Below are 25,314 nucleotides of genomic sequence, written 5' to 3' on the forward strand. Positions count from 1 at the left end.
ACTGTCGCTCATATACACCAAATAACGGCTTATTTCCTTTGGCGCAGGCAGGAGATGGGGCAATGCTAGAAGAAACCAACTCTACTCTGCCGCTAGACTGTACTGTACACGGGGCTGTATACCATGGTGTAATGTACAGTAAGTGCCGCTAGACTGTACGTAACACTGGGCTGTAATACCCTGGTGTAATGTACAGTAAGTGCCGCTAGACTGTACGATCCATGAGGCTGTAATACCCTGGTGTAATGTACAGTAAGTGACGCTAGACTGTACTGTACACGGGGCTGTAATACCCTGGTGTAATGTACAGTAAGTGATGCTAGACTGTACGATCCATGAGGCTGTAATACCCTGGTGTAATGTACAGTAAGTGACACTAGACTGTACTGTACATGGGGCTGTAATACCCTGGTGTAATGTACAGTAAGTGACGCTAGACTGTACGTAACACTGGGCTGTAATACCCTGGTGTAATGTACAGTAAGTGACGCTAGACTGTACGTTACACTGGGCTGTAATACCCTGGTGTAATGTACAGTAAGTGACGCTTGACTGTACTGTACACTGGGATGTCATACCCTGGTGTAATGTACAGTAAGTGACACTAGACTGTACTGTACACGGGGCTGGAATACCCTGGTGTAATGTACAGTAAGTGATGCTAGACTGTACGATCCATGAGGCTGTAATACCCTGGTGTAATGTACAGTAAGTGACACTAGACTGTACTGTACACGGGGCTGGAATACCCTGGTGTAATGTACAGTAAGTGCCGCTAGACTGTACTGTACACGAGGCTGTAATACCCTGGTGTAATGTACAGTAAGTGCCGCTAGACTGTACTGTACACAGGGCTGTAATACCCTGGTGTAATGTACAGTAAGTGATGCTAGACTGTACTGTACACTGGGATGTCATACCCTGGTGTAATGTACAGTAAGTGCCGCTAGACTGTACTGTACACAGGGCTGTAATACCCTGGTGTAATGTACAGTAAGTGACGCTAGACTGTACTGTACACTGGGATGTCATACCCTGGTGTAATGTACAGTAAGTGACGCTAGACTGTACTGTACACGGGGCTGTAATACCCTGGTGTAATGTGCAGTAAGTGACGCTAGACTGTACTGTACACAGAGCTGTAATACCCTGGTGTAATGTGCAGTAAGTGACGCTAGACTGTACTGTACATGGGGCTATAATACTCCAGTAGATTGTTCTGTAACAATGATAAGTGTAACACTCCAGTGCAGGACTCGTCTCCCCAGGAAAGAGCGCACTGTGGTCCCCCACCAATGACAAAGTGTTGGGGGGCCATAAGTGAGCTGTCAGATCCAGGTGGTCCCTACACAGACTGAGAGGAAACAGCTGCTGTGCGATGAGAACCTCCTGATGCACCAAACTGCGCACAAAATACAAAATTATATTCTAAATTCAGTAGCGTCGCCACCCCCCATCTACAAACAAAACTGCCAGACGAGGGGCGAGCGCGAAGAAACCAAAAAAAAAAAAAAAACTGTGCAATTAAGCCCTTTTCTGCAGTATAGTGATAATTACCTAATTATACTATTAATGACAGTACAACCTGCTCTGGAAACAGAGTAAGAAAAATAAGAAAGAGATTTTTCCGTTGCACATCTCGCTGCCAGCTGCCTCTCACAGATGTCGCTGTTCTTTTATGTATGTGAGGGCGAGAGATTTATGTCTGGCGCAGAGCCATGGACCCCCATGTGACCTATCCCATACATTGGGGTCGTCATCAGAACTGCGTCAACAGGCTGTAGGGTCATTAAAAGGAGTGATCCGATTTTATTCGGACCTACTGCAGCCTGGTAAGAATATTACTCCCATACTCAATGTTAGCCAGCACAAACATCCCCAAGGTCGCAGCCAACATATATTAGACAAGATTTTAAACAATACGAAAGAGAAAGACCAGTCAGAATGACATTTTTGTGTTTATCATCCAATATGTATACATGATATCTTTAACGATGTATGTATGTGTCGTCTACATATGCAGCACTGGGGCAGATGTATTAAGCCTGGCGAAGTGATAAAGTTGAAGGTGATAGCGCGCTAACTAATCAACTCCTAACTGTCATTTTTTAAAACACAGCTGATTGGCTGGTGCGTGATCACCTTCCACTTTATCACTTCACTAGGCTTTGTAGTACATCTGCCGGACTGAGAAGTACTTCTCCTATGCAAGAAAATGCTACTTATGTAGTGTTCATTCTAGCACCCGCTATCTTTGAAAACCCATGCAGTTCCTCTTCCCTGCCTGGGGAGTCGCTGTCTGCTGTAGTGCTTCTAGCACAGTGTGGTCTGTATATCAGCACTGATATGCAAACCAGACCTGTGCTAGAAACACCACAGCAGACAGGGACACCCCAGGCAGGTAAGAGGAACTGCATGGGTTTTCACAGATAGCGGGTGCTAAAATGAACACTACTTACGGTATCAAACGTGTCACGATGGCATGGTTTTCATAGTGTTTTGTGATATAAGCTTGCGTTCGAGCATATTTATGTATTGTTGTTTTTGTTTGATAATTGCCTTCACTGCATTCCACTTGTGGTATCATGTACCTGTGCAGTGGGTGGTTTGATGTGGTTGGGTGCTGTTACAAGTGGCCTTCATATACAAGTGTCTGTATAATGCTGCATACATATCAGATGATAGGTCACCTGATCATGTGTAAGCTATATATTGTACCTGACCGTATACCCGCCTGTCGACTTCAAGACTGTCCCATCTGCGTATCAGCAGATGACAGTAGGCCAATGAACGATATCGAGCCATCATGCAATATATTGTTCAGTATGTATGGGTGACTGAGGTTGGTTGTTAGAGTTAAATGATGATTATTATTTATATGTAGGAGATGGGGGTGATTATCAGTAATTGTTCAATTATAATTTGTATAGGAGACCAAAGCAGAAACATAACCACCCGTTTTATTGCCAGCACCTTAGTATGGGGAGTGCATGGATATACAATATGATGGATTTCATGCACCTGTTAGGCCCAAAGTGCAGAGATACCGCACATCTGCAATACATAAAAAAGGGCACGGGCCTCTAGGTTGACATTCTACAGGATTAAACATAAACGTAATCAAATCCAACCAGAACAGCACTGGAGCAAGTCATTCACCCTTTTATTATATGGATCATTAACCCCTCGCCTGCTACCAACGCCATGAAGCATTTTGCAGGCGCCCACCTGTCACAGGTGAGCTAATGGCTTGTAAAATTGTCTGACATCGTTAACATGAGGGTACGAGCAGCCGCTAATTACAACATTCTCCTTTCCCCTGTACTTTGAGTATGGAACACTGAGCGAACATATTTCTGTGACAAGATGATTTGTTTTATCCCACAGGCTCCGATGGGGTTTACTGCACTTACAGTATACACAAGAACGTGCTGTGTGTGTGTGTGAGAGATACAAAGCAGCACTATAGGTAATGGTGCAGCGGTGTATAGGGGGATAGGGTACTTAGTCTTCTGTGGTTGTATGATGAGCAGGCTACCGGCCATAACTGAGGCAACGCCAGTGTGCCCATATATAATACATGTACCGCTGTCACAAATCCCAGTACAACACACAACAAACCCAGCTACAGCTCATCATTCACATGCACGGGAGCCTCAGAAATATAGTCCTGTCAATGTCTCGTTCAGTTCGTGCCATAAAACCGCAATAATGTGCAATGCGACAGATGTCGGGATATCATTAATACACAGTAAATATCACACACTCACTGCTCCGATGTCTATGCTGTACTCAGATACAAAGACCGAGCAGTTGTTACCCACAGAGGGTTCTAGATCACAACCATTAACCCACGTGACCAGGGTGTCAGAACGTGAACGGAGTAGGGGGCATAGTATATACGACGTGCATAATAAAACAAATCATTGCTGGTAATAGCTCATAGATCTCATACATACAGGACCTGCATGTTCCATGTATCTAATCAATAACAGCAAATCAATTTCAGAGAAACAGAGATTGGGGAGGAGAACGATCCGGATTATTGCTAAATCCATATCGCACTCAAGCAAAAAAAAAATACGAAAAGAAAGAAAATGTGGGATGAAATAATCTGGCAGCAGAGAGACATGTCTGGTGTCACAGGTAAACGCACAGCCTCTTCCACCTTTCTAGTCCCCTATAGAGATATATACATCCTGCTCCATACAGCTGCACTCTGGTGGGACACAGCATTTCTACAAGAAAATGGGACAGACATCCAAACTCATGAAATACAGACAGTCCCCGTCATCCCCACACTCTGAGGACACCTGTAATACAGACAGTCCCGGCATCCCCTCGCTCTGAGGAAACCTGTAATACAGGCAGTCCCTGCATCCCCTCGCTCTGAGGACACCTGTAATACAGACAGTACCAGCATCCCCTCGCTCTGAGGACACCTGTAATACAGACAGTACCGGCATCCCCACACTCTGAGGACACCTGTAATATAGACAGTCCTGTCATCCCCACACTCTGAGGACACCTGTAATACAGACAGTACCGGCGTCCCCTCACTCTGAGGACACCTGTAATACAGACAGTACCAGCATCCCCTCGCTCTGAGGACACCTGTAATACAGACAGTACCGGCATCCCCTCACTCTGAGGACACCTGTAATACAGACAGTACCGGCGTCCCCACACTCTGAGGACACCTGTAATACAGACAGTACCGGCGTCCCCACACTCTGAGGACACCTGTAATACAGACAGTACCGGCATCCCCACACTCTGAGGACACCTGTAATATAGACAGTCCTGTCATCCCCACACTCTGAGGACACCTGTAATACAGACAGTACCGGCGTCCCCTCACTCTGAGGACACCTGTAATACAGACAGTACCAGCATCCCCTCGCTCTGAGGACACCTGTTATACAGACAGTCCCGGCATCCCCTCACTCTGAGGACACCTGTAATACAGACAGTCCCGGCGTCCCCTCACTCTGAGGACACCTGTAATACAGACAGTCCCGTCATCCCCTCACTCTGAGGACACCTGTAATACAGACAGTCCCGGCGTCCCCTTACTCTGAGGACACCTGTAATACAGACAGTACCGGCATCCCCTCACTATGAGGACACCTGTAATACAGACAGTCCCGTCATCCCCTCACTCTGAGGATACCTGTAATACAGACAGTCCCGTCATCCCCACACTCTGAGGACACCTGTAATACAGACAGTACCGGCGTCCCCTCACTCTGAGGACACCTGTAATACAGACAGTACCAGCATCCCCTCGCTCTGAGGACACCTGTAATACAGACAGTACCAGCATCCCCTCGCTCTGAGGACACCTGTAATACAGACAGTCCCGTCATCCCCTCACTCTGAGGATACCTGTAATACAGACAGTCCCGTCATCCCCTCACTCTGAGGATACCTGTAATACAGACAGTCCCGTCATCCCCTCACACTGAGGATACCTGTAATACAGACAGTCTAGCTGTCCCCTCACTCTGAGGATACCTGTAATACAGACAGTACCAGCATCCCCTCGCTCTGAGGACACCTGTAATACAGACAGTACCAGCATCCCCTCGCTCTGAGGACACCTGTAATACAGACAGTCCCGGCATCCCCTCGCTCTGAGGACACCTGTAATACAGACAGTACCAGCATCCCCTCACTCTGACACCTGCAAGACAGACAGTACCAGCATCCCCTCGCTCTGAGGACACCTGTAATACAGACAGTCCCTGTAATACAGATAGTACCGGCATCCCCTCGCTCTCAGGACACCTGTTATACAGACAGTCTCCATGGCCCTTCACGCAAATGAGTTCCTAGACAAAGCAAGGTATTGGAGCAATGAAATGAATGAAGGGAATTTAGCTGGAATTTATGTGACAAGTTTCAGTTATGGGGAGGTGGTTCCTCTCCATCAGAAAAGCAACGAGTCAGTTATACTCCAATATATGTCAATCGGAACGGAGGAGTCGTTTAGCTTTGTTAACCCCATTAAGTGCTGGTTAGTGGTGTCTATCGATTAAAGATTTGCCCTGCTCACTTAGAGCCAGATGTACTAAGCTTGAGAAGTGATAAAATGGAGAGTGATAAATAACCAGCTCCTGTCATGTCAAAGGATGTGTTTGAAAAATTAACAGGACCTGATTGGTTGGAGGTTTATCACTTGTCAAGGCTTAATACATCTGGCTCATAAATGAACAATCTTTGGTGTCCGCGACAGGTTGTTTCTGTGTGACAGACTGAGAAGTGTGCGGAAGGCTACAGCGGTGGGGCGTAACCTCCAGTAACATGCGGCTCTTATCTGACACTGAGCATGCACAGGCTGCATAGCACAGTATTGTACATGTGTACACAGGGACACTGACAGGTGAGTGCACCCAGATTACAGTTCAGTCTAGGTGCCACCTAATGCTCGGTTCCTGATGGCCGATGGCCAGAGATAAGGGGGCAGCTGGTTGGTCACAAAATAATTAGAGGAAAAGAAGAAACATTTGTCAACACTCCTAGAGTGCTGTGACAGCATGGTGGGTGGGGGGTGGAAAGGAGGGAGGGGGCACTGTTGCAAGGGACAGCCTCCAAAAAGCCTGTGGAAGTGGGAACACACACACACACTTATTAGTATTCCTTCTCTACAGTCACCTGCAGGATATCCCAGATGACCAGGCAATACTGTGAACATACTGCCAGTAGCTGGCAGCCGCTTCATAGGTAACATTATACCCCAGCCCTAGTATTATGCAGTGTGATAATGTAACACCTCTTGTACTGATTATATTCGTTCTCTCTCTCTCTTTGGTGAATGCAGCGTTACCATGTACAAAAATCACTACCAAATACTTTGATGACAAATGCCAATCTACATGAAAAAAGAATGTTTAGCGCATGTGTTGGGGACTTTTTATCCAACGGCACATTATACAGAAAATATAATTTTTAATCTTCACTCCTGTGATACTGAATATAAAGAAAATTATTCTCGGGTCTCAAAGATGTTTTGGTTAAAGTTACAGCCTAGTAAAGGCTAAAGGTGCCCATACACGCACCGATTTTCCCGGTGGGACGTATGTGGTGAGATGCGCGCTCCCGCGGTATCTCATCGCACTGTACAAAAAGTATGTGCTGCACATACTTTTTGTACTGTCTTTTGATCGCATCTCATGCACAACGAATGCAACGCGATTTTAGCACAAAACGTAACGCATAATCGGTACGTGTATGGGCACCGTAAGCAATAATTCTACCCTTCGCATGATAAGGTGGCCACTAGGGGCAGTGTGTCATTTTGTTACGGCCCCATGGCTCATTTTACCAGACTAACATGGCAGCTTCCACGTGCGGAGACAACAGATAAAAGTACTGGCACATTCCAACTGCTCCGCTTCGAAGATGCTATACATTCCATAGTTCTATGAACGCCACATACCCAATAGGATTTATTTATTACCAGTTATTTATAAAGCGCACACATATTCCACAGCACTTTACACAGAGTATATTTGAACATTCACATCAGTCCCTGCCCCAGTGGAGCTTACAATCTGTATTCCCTACCACATGTACACGCATACACAGACACTCTAGGGTTAATTTGTTGGGAGCCAATTAGCCAACCAGTATAATTTTTGGATTGTGTGAGGAAAACAGAATACCCGGAGGAAACCCTCCCAAGCACGGGAAGAATATACAAACTCTGCACAGTGAGGGCCATGGTGGAAATCTAACCCGTGAACACAGTGCTGTGGGGTAGTAATGCTAACCATTATTACACCATCCATACTGCCCCATAATGTTTTCTGCTCTCATTAGGTTTGGCTAGTTGATTTTCACATACTGTAGGCGATCTACTAACCTGCCTAGAATCCTACTTGTTACCCTCCTCATGCACTTATCCCTGTTGTAACACATGACACTACTGTACGTGCCTGGTGGGACTCTCCATGCTGTACAAACTCTTACAGCTGGTGGACTGCGAATGTGCAGCCCCTGCTCTTTGCATGTGTAAATGGGTCCTGCGATGTCGCTCAGAAGTGCCCCCAAGCTGCCGTATAATGCTATTTGGGGGGTGGCAAGGCGTTGCACCTATTTACTCGGTGTGCCAAGGCCAGAGTCTGGAGGGTTACAATTGTGATCTGATGCTGCATCTTCAACTCTGCGCTCGGATCTACCATACCGGCTGTCTGCGTCCTTTTCTTTTATAGCCTCCTGCAGCATTATCACGTTTCCTCATCCAAAGACACAAAAGTGATGAAAACAGCGTCCAAATCAGGCCCACAGTATACTAGGTACTTAATACTTTGTAGTGATATCATCCTTGGGGGAAAGAGAACTCTCCTCCATGGGTGCAGAATTGGAGGCATGAAAAGGAACAAGCTGTAAATGAAGACAAGGTCAGCACCCCCCCTCCTGTCAGCGCTGCCCCCCCTCCTCTCCCTGCACCACAGTTAATCCATAAATCAGATCAGAATATTATTTTCCTGACTCCTGGGGAAAGAACCTCCTTATGCAATTTGCTTTGCACAGAGCTGCTGAAATGCCAAATAATATTAGCATGGTAAAAGTGGGAAGCTATTCCCCCGACACGCTGCTCTGGTCAGACAGGGATTAGCATGTTAAATATAAAGTGGAGGTTTAGAGACAGAGCACTGTGTGTGCATGTTCAGTAGATGGGACTGCCGCACGCTGGGAGCAGCGCTCTGTGGCCGGGAGAGTACTCTGCACTGTACAGGCCTATTAGCATTATTCCAGCAGAACAAAGGTTCAGGTCAATAAAACATATGCTTGACGATAAGGTATAATAGCCAGTGACTGCGCTGCTTACATCCCATAGATAAAACACTGAATATAAAGGTGGAATTCTTATGGAGTCACATAATCCTCTATGTAATAGACTCATTGTTACGGGCATGGCCCACGCCTCCGAGTGCTCAGTACAAACCTTTCATTGGTGATGGATATTGGTCCTGATGTGAGACTATGGCATACCGGGGCTAGTGGGGCAATATCAGTATAGGAATCATGTCGGTGCCACCTAATCTTTATATTGTAGGGGTCCCGGTTTCTGCGGATGTGAATGTGTGCTCCACCCATTGATTAGATATATTTGACTTATTGCACAGAAAATATCTGATACCAGAATAAAATGATTCACCTGTTAGTGCACAGTAGGGATGGACATTAGTGCAGTGGCCATCGGTGGTGATTCTGCAAGCAGCCATCGATAGTTTTAGCTATCGATGATCATCCATTCTTTTTTACTGACTGGCCCACAGGCCAATCAGAACATGGGGGCGGGGCTTCAGGGTTGTCAGGGGGTGGAGCTATGCTCCGCGTGGAGGCACCTTGAAGAAAAAAAAAGAAACACAGTTTCTACTGTGCCATCGATGTAGGGAAACCATCTGGTTCACCCCCATCGATGGCAAAAAAGTGTTCGACATCAACCATAAACCATCAATGACCTTGAATCATCGATGGACGATTGCCATCCCTAGTGCACAGGCTATATGCCAATCATTCCCTGATGACTTCCAGAACACAGCGACGCATCCTAGGACCCTGGAGCAGAAATCGGTTTATGGGGACCCGGAATACTGTATAATTATACCGGTATAATGACACACTGGCGCTTGACTGAGCGCCGCTGGACTGTAGGTTAGCTGGTAATCATTTGGTGCATTTTTGTGTCCGCGTACTGGTCTGCATCCCACATAAGCTACCAGCAATATGGCTTGACAGGGACCCGGATCAATCTCAGCTAGCCGGACAGGTCTTCAATCAGGCTGAAGACCCGGGACATGGATTAACCCAAGGGTTAGGAATCTAGATCAGTGCGGTGCAGCGAGACTGATTGCCGCTCAACAGGTCTCTTCTCCATCTCTCCATTGATGTTTGTGTGAAGCCCTAAAGGCTTTTGGGTGCTAAAAGCCCTGCCACTCCTGTCATATCGCTGGCACCGGATTAGCTTCAGACCTCCTCAATAGTCCCAAATTCTGTTGTCATGGAAACGGTGTCAACTGCTGCCTGCTTTACCCAGTGAGCAGAAGAGGGGAGAGTGGGGGGGATGGAGGATATAAAGGTTGGAGAATGGGAGATGAGGGGGATAGCTCAGCAGACTAATTACTACAGAAACAGCGGAGGATAGAGTGTGACAGAGCATTACCACGCTGTCCCTAAGCTCCGGAGACATTTCGGATCACAGGAGGGAGAGGAGAAGGGGGGTGAGGAGGTCTTACAGTGGATTACTGTATGGATTTATATGGATTCTGCCTCATTCTGTGCTATAATATACTGACAGAACTGCAAGTGCTGGATGATTTAACCCCTTTGCACACAATCCAATAGAGCTAAAGCGCCATTTTTCACAGCTGTATGTATGTAACATTTTACACGCATGTCCTGCAGAGACCGCAAGAGTCACAGCAACAACACTAAACTCCAACGTCTATAGCAGTAATGGCAGAATGGAAATGATATGGGTGATCCAGAACCGTGTAGGAGTTAGTTGTGCAGCTGTATAACTGTCCACTATTACAAGTCTTATTAAAATAGAAATAACATATAAATGGGCAGATGAAACTCCTGCAAATGGAGAACATACAAAATCCACACAGGTAAAACCCTGGTAAGAATACAAATTGCCAACCACTGGGTCCTTCTCCCATGCTTCTACCACAAAGGGATGTACAGTGGGCGATTAGCGGAGGACCGCCATGGGACAGCATCCCATTGCACCAGACCCCCCCCTCGCGTGACACCACGCTATTTCCTCTGTTGAATGTATTATAGTTGACTTAGGCTGAGTACACACCTACACGACCAGCAATCGTCCTGATGGTCGGTGCAATTTCTCTTCACCCTTGACCATAGCGGTTTGCCGGTACACATTACAATATATAATAAATGACGGAACAACATCTCGTTCAGTCCTTCATTACTCTGCACTTATACCTTCTAATTGGCCGCCCAGCATAGCCAACCAGAAGACGTTGCATGCCACCCACTAGAGTGTGCAATTCGGCATTAGACCATCTGCACAATTTGTCTTTCCGATATCGCTGTGTGTACCTGGCCGTACACACAGCACAAGAACGGTGATGTCTCGGAAAACGCATGCTATGCCTCACCATTACAATGTCTATTACACACGGAGTGACACTGAGAAAAGTATTTAACTTTCATTCTCCATCTACGTCAATGTTACTTTTTGTCTTCGGCAGCCCCATAAGAAGCTTAGTATCATTAGAAACATATTATGTGTACACTACGTTGTGCGCTGTAGCAACATCAGAGAATGACATAATGACGGCAAAAAGTGTTTTGTAACGATGAAGAAAACAAAACCCGTCTTCACATGTAAGGCTGGATCTTATGTACAGAGTCAGCCTCTCACCGGGGGAATATGGGACAGGGTAATGCAGGGAGAAAATCCACGTGGGAGGCTATTACCGACTAGGCCAACATCCTTCCAATAACACATCAGAGGAACCACAAACAAGACATGTCTCTTCCTCCCTCCCCGCCACTGATCTGGCTGTCTAAATGACTCAAAATGATAGTGAATGAGATGCAATCTGAGCAGCGGGCTATCCATCCTGACTGCTGAAAGGGGGGAATCAGACCTCGGGGAGTCAGCCAGAAATAAAGACTTCAGGAGGAAAAAAAAACATGGCACTTTGATACGCAGCAGATCACAGCCTCTCATTACCTCCTCCCTTTGCTCTTTTCCAGCCTTTCAAGAAACAGCATCCTTTGAAAACGGGCCCCAGGTAGCTGTAAAAAGCTATCCAGAGAGGCCTACCTGGGAGGTGGCGCTTGTAAAGGCGGCCGCGTAATTTCCTTCCCGGGCACTCGGCACTGTCTCGCAGCACTGATAACGCACGGCTATTAAATAATAATGATAATCACACAGCTGATGGCAAAATGAAGGGAAGACGGAGCCATCTGCGTTAACTCCTTCAGGGCAACTTCAAAATGAAACCTGGCTCTCATATATAGATGGATACTCTGTCCTGAGGCGATAGAATAACTGTACTTTCAATGTCTGACCAGAAATAAGACCTATTCGGTGATGGTCGCGCCTTACCCACAGTCGCACCGGAGGAGATCTCCGTTGCCTGGGGTGATCACTCCCGCTCATTCACACCGTAACAACTCCAACAAACTAAATAAAACCCAGACCTTGCTTAGCGAGCAGATGTTTTAGCGCTGGCTCGTGTGAGAACGAGGGGAGGCAGCCATAGGGAACCGAACCACCGTGATCTTTGTGGCTGCTCTGTTTTACTATCCGTTTCATTATGGTTTCCGCAAAGGATATAGGTTCACAGAACAAGGACACGGTAAACGTACCATGGAGAACTGAAACACTGACGTCTTCCTATGCACTTGATCTTTTCTCCCCAAGGCTTGTGAGTGATGATCCACCGCGTTCCGTATGGGGTAGATTACCCTTCTCGCATGTACTGTAAGCGTGATTTAATAGTAACCCTTCACCTATTGGCAATCTAGCCCTCCCATAGGCCTTCGCTCACATAATTCTGGCTACACACAAGACCATGGGTCTTCAAACTGTGGCCCTCCAGATGTTGTGAAACTACAAATCCCAGCATGCCTTGACACAGTTTTAACACTCCCTTATAGCAAAACTGTGGCAAGGCATGCTGGGATTTGTAGTTTCACAACATCTGGAGGGCCGCAGTTTGAAGACCCATGCACAAGACAATTGACTTCAATGAGCGATATCCTCACCAATTCCAAACTATGTCCCTCCAGCTGTTGTGAAACTACAAGTCCCAGCATGCCTTGCCACAGTTTTGCTATTCGGGAATGCTAAAACTATAGCTAGGCATGCTGGGTTGTGTAGTTTCACCACAGCTGGAAAGACACAGCTTGGCCATGCCTGATCTACTGCATACACACTGAATGATATATTTCAGTGACATCACCCCCCCACATGCAGCTATTGATGATAGAATCAACTGTCTGTAAACACCCTGTTTGTTGTATCACTGCGCTGTATAAGAAACTGTTAATAAATGAATAAATAAAACATTGAGCTGCTCATGTACAGATGGAGGGGGGGGGGGGGGGGGCACATTAACGACAATGCTCAGGTAGTCTACTACACTACCTTGCCCTTTAGTCCTTTAATTGCTCTTTCTAAAACTACATCTAGGGAAGCATTAAATCAATCTTATTCCCCCCAGTGAATACTGATAATTTACAATATAGGCAATCCTGGTGCACTGCATTTTTGTGTATATCGGCTAAGCAGTCAACATGGCAGCCTCTACGGTACAGCACCTAGGGAATGCACAAGCTGGACCCTAAAGTTAGCAGCAGCGCTATAGGAAAAACATAGTGGTTTCCCACATAGAACAGGGGGAAGGTTCTCAGATGAGAGAGAGGAAGAGATGCATTAGGCTGGAGGGCAGTGATCAGAACCTTCTCATCTGCTCTGAGTTCTCTTCCAATCAGGAGGCGCATTTGGTTTATACCGCTGGCTGCCTCAAACAGCCCTGAGGACTTTCCATGCATCTGCCACAAGGAACGCAGACGGTTCTGAAGCGGCGAGTGAATAACCAGCCACTAATCATGGTAGGAGGTCATAGCATTTACAGCTTTAGTGCTCTGGCTCTCAGAAAGGTGTCACTAGCAGTCAAATCCTAAGGTTTAATGATAGCTCTTGTAGCCGAACAGAGGAGACTGGGGGTTAATGGAAGAGGACGTTAGTGACTCCATTTTGCTGCCTGGCTGGGCACACACAGCTTCCCTGGCTGATCTCCTTGAACATCACTCAGCAAACACCTACTCATGTGTGACAGGCGTCTCTGTGGGAAGGGGTGGGGCGCAGCTGGAGACTGGAAACCAGTGGCAGAATCTGTCATAGGAGGGTGCTCCACCTGCATAGAGAACACCTATCTGTTACAAAATATGTACTTCGGCTGTCTACATTCTGGACGTTTATGTCGGCATGTGCCGACTTCTCATCCCTTATTTAATAGCGTAATCCTTCCATTGCTACGTAACGTAATGTGGCTAATAATATTACCATTTATCAGCCCTGCCTGTCACTCGGGGCCTTATTCTGATCGGTGCGGATATTCCCGCATGCGGACGGACCGCCGATGTTGATCGTCTGCGCATGTGCAGAGGTCACTCTGCGCATGTGCAGGCGATTTCGCCGCACAGATTCTTTATACGCCGCACAGGGGGCGTAGAGGGGCGTGAGGGGCTACTTAGCCTCATTACCCTATGCATACGCCCCGCGTTTCATGGGCGTTCCCATGAAAACGCGGGGCGTATGCATGGTAATGAGGCCGAGACGCGTGGGTACGGGGCGGGCATCTGACATCGCCGGATGTCAGCTGCCCGCCCCCATACATGATTTCACACGGACAAGTGTCCGTGTGGTCTTGTGTTGCGGGACCTGGTGGAGCGTGCGGCCCTGCATTCGATGTTCGGCGACCATCGAATGCAGGGGCTGCTCCCACCATGGAGGAGGCGTATCCCCGTCCACATTCATGCGGATCGCCACATATCCGCGTACGGACGGCAGGTGGCGATCCGTATGGAAGGCGGGGATTCGCCTGCACGGTTGTGGCCGCATATTCTGATCGGGCCGCACCGATCAGAATAAGGGCCTCAGTTCTGACAGTGGTACAGAGCGGATAGGAAGAGACAAGGAGTAGTGTAGCTATGCAGTAAACCACCCCAACTTCTGACAGAGCAGCAACAGCAGACTCACAGAGCGGAACAGCGCCCCCCATGGTCCGAGGCGAGAAGGACTATTAATTAGGGAAACCTCATTATCCATAGTCAGGAGCAGATGGCGACACAAACTTTAGAAGTGCAATCTAAGGAGCGGGTTCTGTCTTATGTTATAAGGGAACGAGTGAGAATATGGGTGAGAAGTATAAATAAACGTCTGATCATTATCTTGTCATTTATCACTTAGACATTAGTATTTATTGGCAGTACAATGCTTTGTCAGTAGGAATAAACACTGTAATAGAACAACAGACGAGGAGGTAATTGGCCTACGCTGATAATCCATGGAAGCATTGCAGCTACCACAAGAGGGAGAGGCGCAGTCGCTGTCACAGGGTGTGTGTATGTGTGTGGGTGGAATTATCACATCATGGGATAGCCTCACTACTCCCCGGAGACCAGACTGACACTATCCCACTCCTGGAGAGTACAGTGGGAGATGGGGCCTTACCCCATGCACTATTAGTACAGCAGCAATCTCGGGTCACCAGCAAATGTGTCACTACAAGTGACAATAGTGCCTGCCAGGATGGGACGCGTAGGTTTGCCAATGTCAATCAGCGAGCCCTAAAAAGGACAGGGTTCTTATAGATGTCTCCAAGAATGTTTTCCATAGGAGTTTAACATGATACTATTAGTGGGCATTGGGGACAGGTCTGAACCATACTTCCCAACATGACGCAGGCTACACAGGAACACAGAGCTCTTATCCCAAGTTAAATAAACTTGTTTGAAATATATTTTACATAAGTGACTTAATTCAGTCCAGGTTGATTCAATTATTGGGGAACAGAGCAGTGTGTCCCTGGTGCATTGGATACCAGTAACATCCTGCAGCATCACGGTGGCCCGGCAACAGGGCAAGCACCCAGGGGGCGCATCTTGTACAGCAGCAGTGCCCACTTACAGTCCACCGTGACTCCGTAGCGTTCCGTGCAGTCCTTCCAGCTGTTGTGAAACTACACATCCCAGCATGCCGTGCAGAATCCATCATCTCCGAGATAAAAACATACGGAGGACCACAGAACGCAGCAAAGCAGACGTGCGACACAAACTCAATGCATGACAAACAGTCCAGGTGCTCGCAATAAACCCTCTCCCCCTGCGCTCCATTCTATGTTTGTGTCAGTCTCTGTCCCCTTGAGTTTACAATCTAAATACTCTGCAGTACACACATATCACATTCCGTTTACCCAGCAGCCTATGAACCTACCAGTGTGTGGTTTTACAGTGTGGGAGTGATGGTGGATCACTCAAGAGGTAACCAACCCAGACACAGAAAGAACACGAAGACTCCTCAGTGATCGGGCCATATTAGTGGTACAGGCAATGATGTAGACGCTGTGCAAACAAGCTCTACCCAGCACAACGCCACACACAGATAAACGGTCCTTGACCTGGCTGACACAGACTCATCCAGCTTTGCTCAGAGTCCGCTAAGTGCCTCATGCACTGGCGTCTGACCTGGGAGGTGAAAGTGCTGCAATAGCCTCATTAGTGACACCATGTAATAGACTGTCATTACTATTGTATGGGGGCGGGTGCATCATTGGATGATGAGCAGGAATGTTAATGGCTTTAACCCCTCGGTGGCAGGGCTGCTCCTAGAGGTGTGACCAGCTACACTCAGAGACCATGATCTAAGCTCCATCATGTCACAAACACTACTGCGCTGTATGACTTCTATTCACCGCTCTTCCCTCACACGGACACATCTGATAAACAGAGCCAGGGGTGACAGAGGACTGATGTATAAAGTGGTAGTGAGCTCACCGCAGACCCCCAGGAAGGGGAACAAAGATATAGATTTAAAAACACATGTATTGGAGGACACATCGGACTTTATCGCACGGTACGGAGGACCATTAACCCCTGCAGATCTGAGCTGATGCTATACCAATGTCACCCGGTCACTAGACAAGTAATAGGCTGTTGTGCTTCCCAACATTACACACAAGCACCGTGTGTAGCCATGCAGGAGTGTGTGAATATCAACAAACACACCCTGAGACCCTGGCGACAAGCTGCCTCTTCCACACACATTATTCCAGAGACAAAACCCAACACTGGGAATCAGCAGGAGTCACTGACACATTGCGTCCTGTCATACGCACAAACGTGTCGGCAGGTAAGAGCATCGTCTACTCTGTCCTTATTCATGTATCCTTATGGCAACGCTACAGTGTAATCCGGGGGGGGGGACGACACTCACATTAACCCTTTGGGTGCCAACATCTCTGCGAGATTTGTACAAGATATTGGGAAAAAATGCCAGCGTCACCCACATTTGTTATATAAATTAAAATAAAAAGTAAAAAAAAATTAAAAAAAAAATGGGTAAAAGAAGGTAACATTAGTATGATAGATAAAAATGTTTGCTTGCCAATTTTCACACCAATTTTGACAAATTCACTTGGCACTCAAAGGGTTAATACAAATAACCCGTAAAACTAGTTGCAAACATAGAAAATAATAATATCTCTTGCAATAATAATTTGTATGGCGACTAATCAAACACATTAGAAAAAAAAAGGGGATAAAATAATCCAGTGAAGCGATTAGTCCAGCGAGGAAAGGGTGTACATCAGCCCCAGCAAGGAAAGGGTGTACGTGTGAAACAAACCACACTGTCTGTGCAACAGACATTTCCGGAATGAGCAGCCCATGTATGAAGAGTTTATGAAGGCCACAAAACCACTAAGCATGAAACAAACTCTTATCTGAGAAACAAGAAGAAGAAAATAGCACATTTCATGTTACTTGGAAGCAGCCCTGAGAGAGATAGATGGCTGCAAGTGTCACATTAATGGCTGATCAGCACTAGCTCTTAACCTCATCATTGCTGGGTGAGAATGGGCAGCTATAGAAGCATCTAATGCTGTCTAGGCAGTCACAGAGGTGTTGTTGTTAGGGTGCTAACCTACAGAGCTGACACTCTAATGCCACTATGACTTCCTGCTAATACAGTCAGACACAAGTAAATCTGCACTGAACTCTGCTACCCCAATGCTGACGAGGTAACCCCCCTTATTAGCTGTGACAGCTCCTATGCACATCTATCACCTACAGGGCGGCGGTATGCATCACCCAGGAAACCCCCTTCCACATCGCCTGTGCTACAATGTATCACCCAGGGATGCGCGCAGCGACCGTGGGGTCAGGTCACCCCCGCAGCTGACACACACTGACACACACACACACACACACACACACACACACACACACACACACACACACACACACACACACACACACACAGATCTAGTCCAGGGGTGAGAGCGCTGCTCCTTACCTGGCAAGTAGTACAGCGGGGGTTTAATTCCGAACATGATCGCTCTCTGGATCAGCAATAATAAATAAGAGAATGATCAGAGTCCCACCATGGTGGGGGCAGAGGTGCGAGGCATGAGGCTCCGGCCGCTCGGCACACCGCTCTCTGCGGCTCTTCCGTGTTCTCAGCCTCCCAGCCAGCACAGAGATGCGAATGGTATGGTAATGCCGGAGAGAGAGGCAGGGAGCTGCGGGGAGGGGTGGGAGGGACCGGGGAGGGAGGATCTCACATCAGACAGCCCAGCACTCCCCTCCCGGCTCTTCATTCACTAATATGAATGTCAAGGGCGAGGGTCAATGATTCCCTGCAATAGGGCAACAGGGATGCAGGGAGGAGACGACATGGTCTTGTTGCCGGGGAGAATGCACCTATTGTATTCCCCGAGACTTATGGGATAAGACAATATTACTATGACAGAACACTGGCAGCAATGGCACGGAGTCAGGACCCCTGCTTGCCCTGTGTTCTCCCAGGGAAGGGGAGGGGGGATGCTATCTCCTACTATCCGAGCGCTGTCATGGTTGGGACTGGGGAGGGAGAGATAGAGAAAGGGATAAGCTGAGCTCTCCAGGCTACAATGACAAGGGGGAGGGAGGGGGAGAGACAATGCCCCGATCCCCCCTCCTCCTTACATCAATTTTCATGCAGGAATCATTATTGTCAAGTTGGAATCTTGGCTTCCTGACAAGAGAAGTGTTTGTATGGAGAGGGGGGAGAGAGGGGGGGGGGGGTCTTTTACAAATAAAAAGCGGGATTTCTCCCTGCTATCTGTGCACAACCGACAGGAGTTATTAGCCATGTCGACCAATTTAATGTGTTGACCTAAGCCATGTCAACCTTTAGTGGTCGATTCAATGCACGTCTGACCGTGTTCTAGATACACAGTAGGAAGCCCCAGAGCACGTAGACCATTGGAAATGACCCACACCTCTCCACTTGTATGGTGATAGTAGGGTACAATGTGTCAGGCAGTGGAGAGGTGGTACGCAGGCTACCGCTGGCAGAGGGGGCATTATGACTCCTCCTAGACCACCTAAACCAGTCATTAGCAATTAGTATACACAATATAGGCTGACAGCATCTGACTCCGCACCGAGAGGCATGATGGATCATTACAATGGAGTGACCAGTCACGTGTTTGTCTGGTGGTTCGAACATCTCCTTTACCACATGTACTGGGAGCATACTCCATGTATGTATTCTCATCCTAACAAGTCCATCATAAAGAAAGGTGACATTGGGTTAGGTATCTGACAGATCTGTGACACTAGCTTCCTCTCAGTACATATACAATGCAGAATGGGCATGGTTACTATAGCCGCCATCTGTATGCCTGGTCTCTCAGCCATCGCCAGTGCGCACTTACACCAGCCATATCCTCACTACAAACAGGCAGAATTGCACTTGTGCACAATTCTGGGTTGGCAGCAATGCCCTCCGACTGCCCGTTCCTGTGTGCGCTTGGCAACCCTCCATCAGGGGATAAGTGATTGCTATTGACACAGAATATGACGGCAGACAAGAACCGCTTGGGCCCATCGGGTCTTCCCTAAAACACGTACATGCAAATAATAAGATTCCCCCTGTAAAATAGCGTGTGTACGTGGTATAGGGGTAAGCGCAGTTGCACAAGTCATTTCCTAGTACCCTGTCTCTTTAAGAGCGGGTTAGGCAGCTGGTGGCACTCCAGCAATTGTGGAAGCCTGGCAGCTGGCAGGCCACGTATCTACTACGCCCCCTCTAAGGGAATGTGGTTCTGTCTGTGCCTCGCTCGCATGGTCATTAATAATGCCTGATAAATGTGCATAGTGAGACCTAGGAGGTGTGTGCTCCTACAGTCCTGACCGCAGAACACATGCTCTGTGGCACCGGCCAGGACTAACTACCTTTACATACACATAGCTCCTAAGTCAATATTTACTTCCATCCGAACACCTCTCTATGTGTACAGCAATGCAGTGTTGACATTTGGGAACGTCTTGACTCTGTCCGGCAAATGTACACCGCTACGCACTCTAGTCGCAGTCACCTTTCCACCTCTGAGTGACAGCGTCTGCCCCCAGGGGACATGTGTGACCTTGCTTGGCTCAGTGCATATGTGTCACTCAGCTCTGATCAGCAGGGAACGTGGCAGCTGAGTCTCACTGAGCAGCATTATGGAGCCAGGTCTGTGTGCAGGATGGGATCCGCTCCTGATACTGGGATTTATCACACACATCCATCATTTCCCATGGAACCCCATCCTGGGATATAACTATCTGTTTAAATGTATTGGCTGCCCCCTCTGTATAACAATGCAGCGTTACTGCATGGTTCCGGCCCAAGTGGAGGTTACCGTCTATGTCTCCTCCGGTGTATTGTCACCAAGCTGTGTCACATGTAACCCGGCGGGGCGTGAAGTAGATGGCCCTGCTGCTGATCAGTCCCACAGCCTTGCAGTATAGGGTCTCTTTGTGGGGGCATCCCCCTCCCAGCTTATCCAACAATACCTTAAGAAACAAAACAAACTCATTGCGGGGGAAACAGAAATGATTAGTGAGAAACAGAAAATTGGGCTTCATGTGAGAGTACGGCCATGTCCTAATTAGCCACAGAACTCATGTTTTATTCACAAGCTACATAGAAAGAGACTGTGTGTGTTTAGTAAGGGCTGTTCCTGTGACACTATAGCTCATTATGCATACTGATGGAGGATGAGACTAGTAGTGTCCTGGGTTGGCCTGAAAGAATAAAGATGCTCATTATGTGAATGTCACCTTAAACCCAGCACTGGGGATATTCCTGGTATGTGTTTATGAGTGATCAAGGGCATATCTAGTATAGGTGCAGGGAGTGCAGCTGCTATGGGGCCCATAACTGAGAGGGGCCACCTTCCCTGTCACAGTTACATGTGTTATATACAGGGGTGTAGCTACCATAGGTGCAGGGAGTACAGCTGCTATGGGGCCCAGAGCTGAGAGGGGCCACCTTCCCTGTCACAGTTACATGTGTTATATACAGGGGTGTAGCTACCATAGGTGCAGGGGGTGCAGCTGCTATGCAGCCCAGAGCTGAGAGGGGCCACCTTCCCTGTCACAGTTACATGTGCTATATACAGGGTGTAACTACCATAGGTGCAGCTGCTATGGGGCCCAGAGCTGAGAGGGGCCACCTTCCCTGTCAGTTACATGTGTTATATACAGGGCGTAGCTACCATAGGAGCAGGGGGTTCAGCTGCTATGGGGCCCAGAGCTGAGAGGGGCCACCTTCCCTGTCACAGTTACATGTGATATATACAGGGTGTAACTACCATAGGTGCAGGGGGTGCAGCTGCTATGGGGCCCAGACCTGAGAGGGGCCACCTTCCCTGTCACAGCTACATGTGTTATATACAGGGGTGTAGCTACCATAGGTGCAGGGGGTGCAGCTGCTATGCGGCCCAGAGCTGAGAGGAGCCACCTTCCCTGTCACAGTTACATGTGCTATATACAGGGTGTAACTACCATAGGTGCAGCTGCTATGGGGCCCAGAGCTGAGAGGGGCCACCTTCCCTGTCACAGTTACATGTGTTATATACAGCGGTGTAGCTACCATAGGTGCAGGGAGAGCAGCTGCTATGGGGCCCAGAGCTGTATGTTTACACATGACATAGATGGGATGTTGGGGGTGACCCCAAGATAGATCTTCATCTCAAAAGTAATATACACTCTGCTGATTACCAGCAAACAATAAATGTACAGTTTAATTACACTGTTCTAAAGTAACGTGCCAGAAATGTGAACATCCTGATGTGACAATTGCGCCCCCAAAACCCTGCAGCATTGAAGACCGCTTCAGCAGCAACAGCTTGGTGTACCTCCTCACTCCCCTCCCCCGAGTCCTGGCCAGGACCGGTCTGTAATTACTGGTTTATTGTCTGTGCGGCTGCTGCGTAATGACATGTTTGCAAATTAATTTTTACAGCGCCTGCCATTATCAGATACAGTAGAGGAGGTCTGACCATTAATTACCTCAGTTGTACGTTTAATCCTGGGGAATTGAGGAGGGCTGTAAAAAGGATGGCAACAGGAAGCAGATGTGAGAGAGTGCTTATCGCAATCAGGAACTAAGAGGCGAGCGCTTCGCTGGAAGCAGCCCTGCAGAGAGGGCAGGCGCACACCCTGGGGTGAGAGAGATACAGGCATTTACTGTACACCACGCACCTCACATACAGATTCCCGTATACAGGAACAGCAGAACAGGGGACGCTCTTTATGTTCAGTGGTTTATGGGATTATCACTAGCTCGCACTGACCACCACCTAAAGCTTAGCAGGTGTACAATGCAATAAATCACAGTATAATTGGATTGGTGGGCTGACCCCAATAATCGTGAATATAAATACAGGGTGCACAGTCGTTCGGTAGACACCTGAAATAGGTGGACATGCCTAAGGTTGACATGCATGGAAGGTTAACACAAGCATTAGGTCGACAATCGCTAGGTCAACAGCCAAAAGGAACAGACATGCGGAATTTCATGGGGATGTGGAGGGAGAATACAAAAGTGCCCGAAGAATGCAAGGGGAGGCAATGTGCCGATACGGTGTCCATGTCAACCGTGACGACATTCCGGCCAATATAAAAGTGAAACCAGTGACCAGGTCTGAATTACAGTGTTCAGGTCTGAATTACCCCTAATCATGGTGCCACTACACCACTCTTGAGCACAGACTGAAATGCAAAACTATATCCATACACTGAGCATAAAGTAACACAGAAAATCCTCAATACATAAAGTGCAGTAAAAACACTAAAGACTGCAATAGCCAACTGCTGTGATTGTACCTTTATATAGGAAATGGAGACGTTCCCATGCAGGGGCAGCCTGCATTGTTCTCCACCAAATCAGCCAGCCGTGCACGGATAACCCCGTTCGCCAGCCATGTACAACACACCAGATCCTGCCAAGTCCTCCTGTTATACAGGCAGAAGGCATTTGTGCCACTCTGCCAAGGTGCCCATTTCAGCCACACAAACACATTAGCACCTATGTGAAACAAAGCAGAAACTGTGGACTCAACTGAGGGTTAATGAATGTTAACTGCCGGAAGTGCCTGACCACAGAGGGTTAAATGCCGAACTTGTGATCACTATGGAGACAAAACGGACTCCTCATGTAATGAACATTTAAATGTCTTCATATATGCAGGTAACAAGACGATAATTTACTCTATTAGATGTAAACACATCTTTGCCCTTTATAATACCCCAAATTTCCCCAATAAACTTAGCGCCAGCTGCTGCGCTTCCTCTCTGCAGCCGGCTGGAAGCAGCGGTCTCCTGCCCAGCACCGTAATGACATGCCCACCTGTTGCACAGCACCTTGCTCTCTGTGACAGGCCCCTGTAATCCTCTCTTCCCGTAATGAGCACATTAACCTCCCTCCCCTCCCTTCTGCCCGCTAATGAATCAAGTAGCAATTTTCCATTTTTTAATGAAAGCTCAGAGCTTAGTTGGAAGAGAGCGGCTGAATCCCGGACTGAGTGGTTTTAGTGGTGACTCTGGGACTCTGCGTCCTCTTACACTAATAGGCAGCGCTCATATCATACATGTAGGAGGATGTCTATGAATGCACACAAACGTGAGCTATACAAACTCTGCATAATAATATCTATGCAATTTTATTCATCAAATTCATTCACTTCAGTGGAAATTGACAAGACATATTACATTTATGTGGATGACAGCGCTCCCTTATATACAGTGGGTGAAATTTAATAGGATGATCCATTCAGAAAGTGAGAGATTTGGGAAGAAATCTTCAGGTTTTTTTTTTAAAGCGACAATCATTTACACTGCAAAACCAATTTGATTTTGCAGTGTAAATGATTGCCGCTTTAAAAAAAAAAAATGGAGATATCTTACCAAATCTCTCACTTTCTGATTCTCTCATCCTATTATATTTCACCCAGTATGTCAGCAGGGTATTATAGTATGTCACCTGACATTATGGGCCTTATTCTAGTTGACTCTTATACCCCTTTTACACCAAAATCCCTGGTCGGACCCTGGTCTTTGAACACAGGAGTTTCCAGGGTTGGACCCAGCTTCATACCCCATTTACACAGCACTGTGACCCAGGTCGGACCCAGGTCTGCGATGTTTACACTGAACCTGGGTCAGACTGAAACTGACAGCCAACCTTCCCTCAATGATTTAAAATAAAAATTAAAAGACATGACAAGTTAGCATTAAAAAATGTTGGTTTGTTTATTTTGTAAAATATTTTTCAAAAAGTTTTATTCAGTGCTCAAGCCTACATAGCGGTATAAAAGTGCAGCATCACCCATGTGCTCTACCCAGCCCCTTCCCCTGCAGCCGCCGACCGAATCTCCCATGTGCTCCCCCCAGCCCTTCCCCTGCAGCAGCAGACCGAATCTCACATGTGCTCCCCCCAGTCCCCCCCCCCAAAAAAAAATAATATATAAATGATACTGCATCCAATTATGATTTCTGTGTGCACTGCCCATATCCTTCCTGGCTGCTGTCTTTTGTCACTGCAGCGCACTACCCGGATGTCCCAACCTGGGTTGGGACCATTTACACCGCACAGGACCCAGGTCCAACCAGTGTTCAACCCTGGTCAGGACCTGGGTAGGAGACCAGTGTTACTTTTACACCAATGTTGACCTGGGTCCGACCTGGGTTATTCCTTGGTGTAAAAGGGGTATCAGAGGCAAATTCCTTCTCAGATGGACAAAACCATGTGCACTGCAGGGGGGCAGATGTAACAGGTGCAGATAGAATTAGATTTGGGTGAGTTATTTTGTTTCTGTGCAGGGAAAATACTGACTGCTTTATTTTTACACTTCAATATAGATCTTACTTTAAAGAAAAACCCCACCCAAATCTAATTCTCTCTGCACATGTTATATCTGCCCCACCTGCAGTGCACATGGTTTTGTGCATTTGAGAAGGAATTTGCCTCGAAGAGTGAACTAAAATAAGGCCCAATATCTGAGGCAGCCGGTTGCCACTGGCATTGCCCCTGGTATAGACTTAGCAGTCACATGACTGTCAGGTGCCGGATCCATCGCACCCAGTGCAAACAATGCAGGTACAGCACCTGGTTTGTTAAACAAATATTTTGCTATCTTCATGTGAATAAATAAGTTACACCTACAAATCTGCATGTAACCTTATAGGCAAAGGGACATTACTCTGAAACACTACTCTAATGCT

At 47.4% G+C, this 25,314-nt stretch overlaps 1 protein-coding gene across 5 annotated transcripts in view; it reads right to left on the reverse strand.

Moving 5' to 3' along the window:
• The window catches only part of GSE1 (Gse1 coiled-coil protein), a 416,100-nt gene that overhangs the window by 60,272 nt on the left and 330,514 nt on the right, over window positions 1–25,314 (reverse strand). For 2 of the 5 annotated variants that reach the window (XM_083165430.1, XM_083165427.1), the window contains exon 1: window positions 18,074–18,367. The exons of the other annotated variants lie outside the window; for them this stretch is intronic. In XM_083165430.1, coding sequence (XP_083021556.1) covers window positions 18,074–18,110 — 37 coding nt within the window. In that variant the 5' untranslated portion in view covers window positions 18,111–18,367. Of the gene's footprint in view, window positions 1–18,073; window positions 18,368–25,314 lie in introns of those variants that run through there. 5 annotated transcript variants of the gene reach the window in all.

The sequence above is a fragment of the Crinia signifera genome, chromosome 11, assembly GCF_055691185.1.
Source record: "Crinia signifera chromosome 11, ASM5569118v1, whole genome shotgun sequence".
In the NCBI taxonomy this organism is placed as follows: domain Eukaryota; kingdom Metazoa; phylum Chordata; class Amphibia; order Anura; family Myobatrachidae; genus Crinia; species Crinia signifera.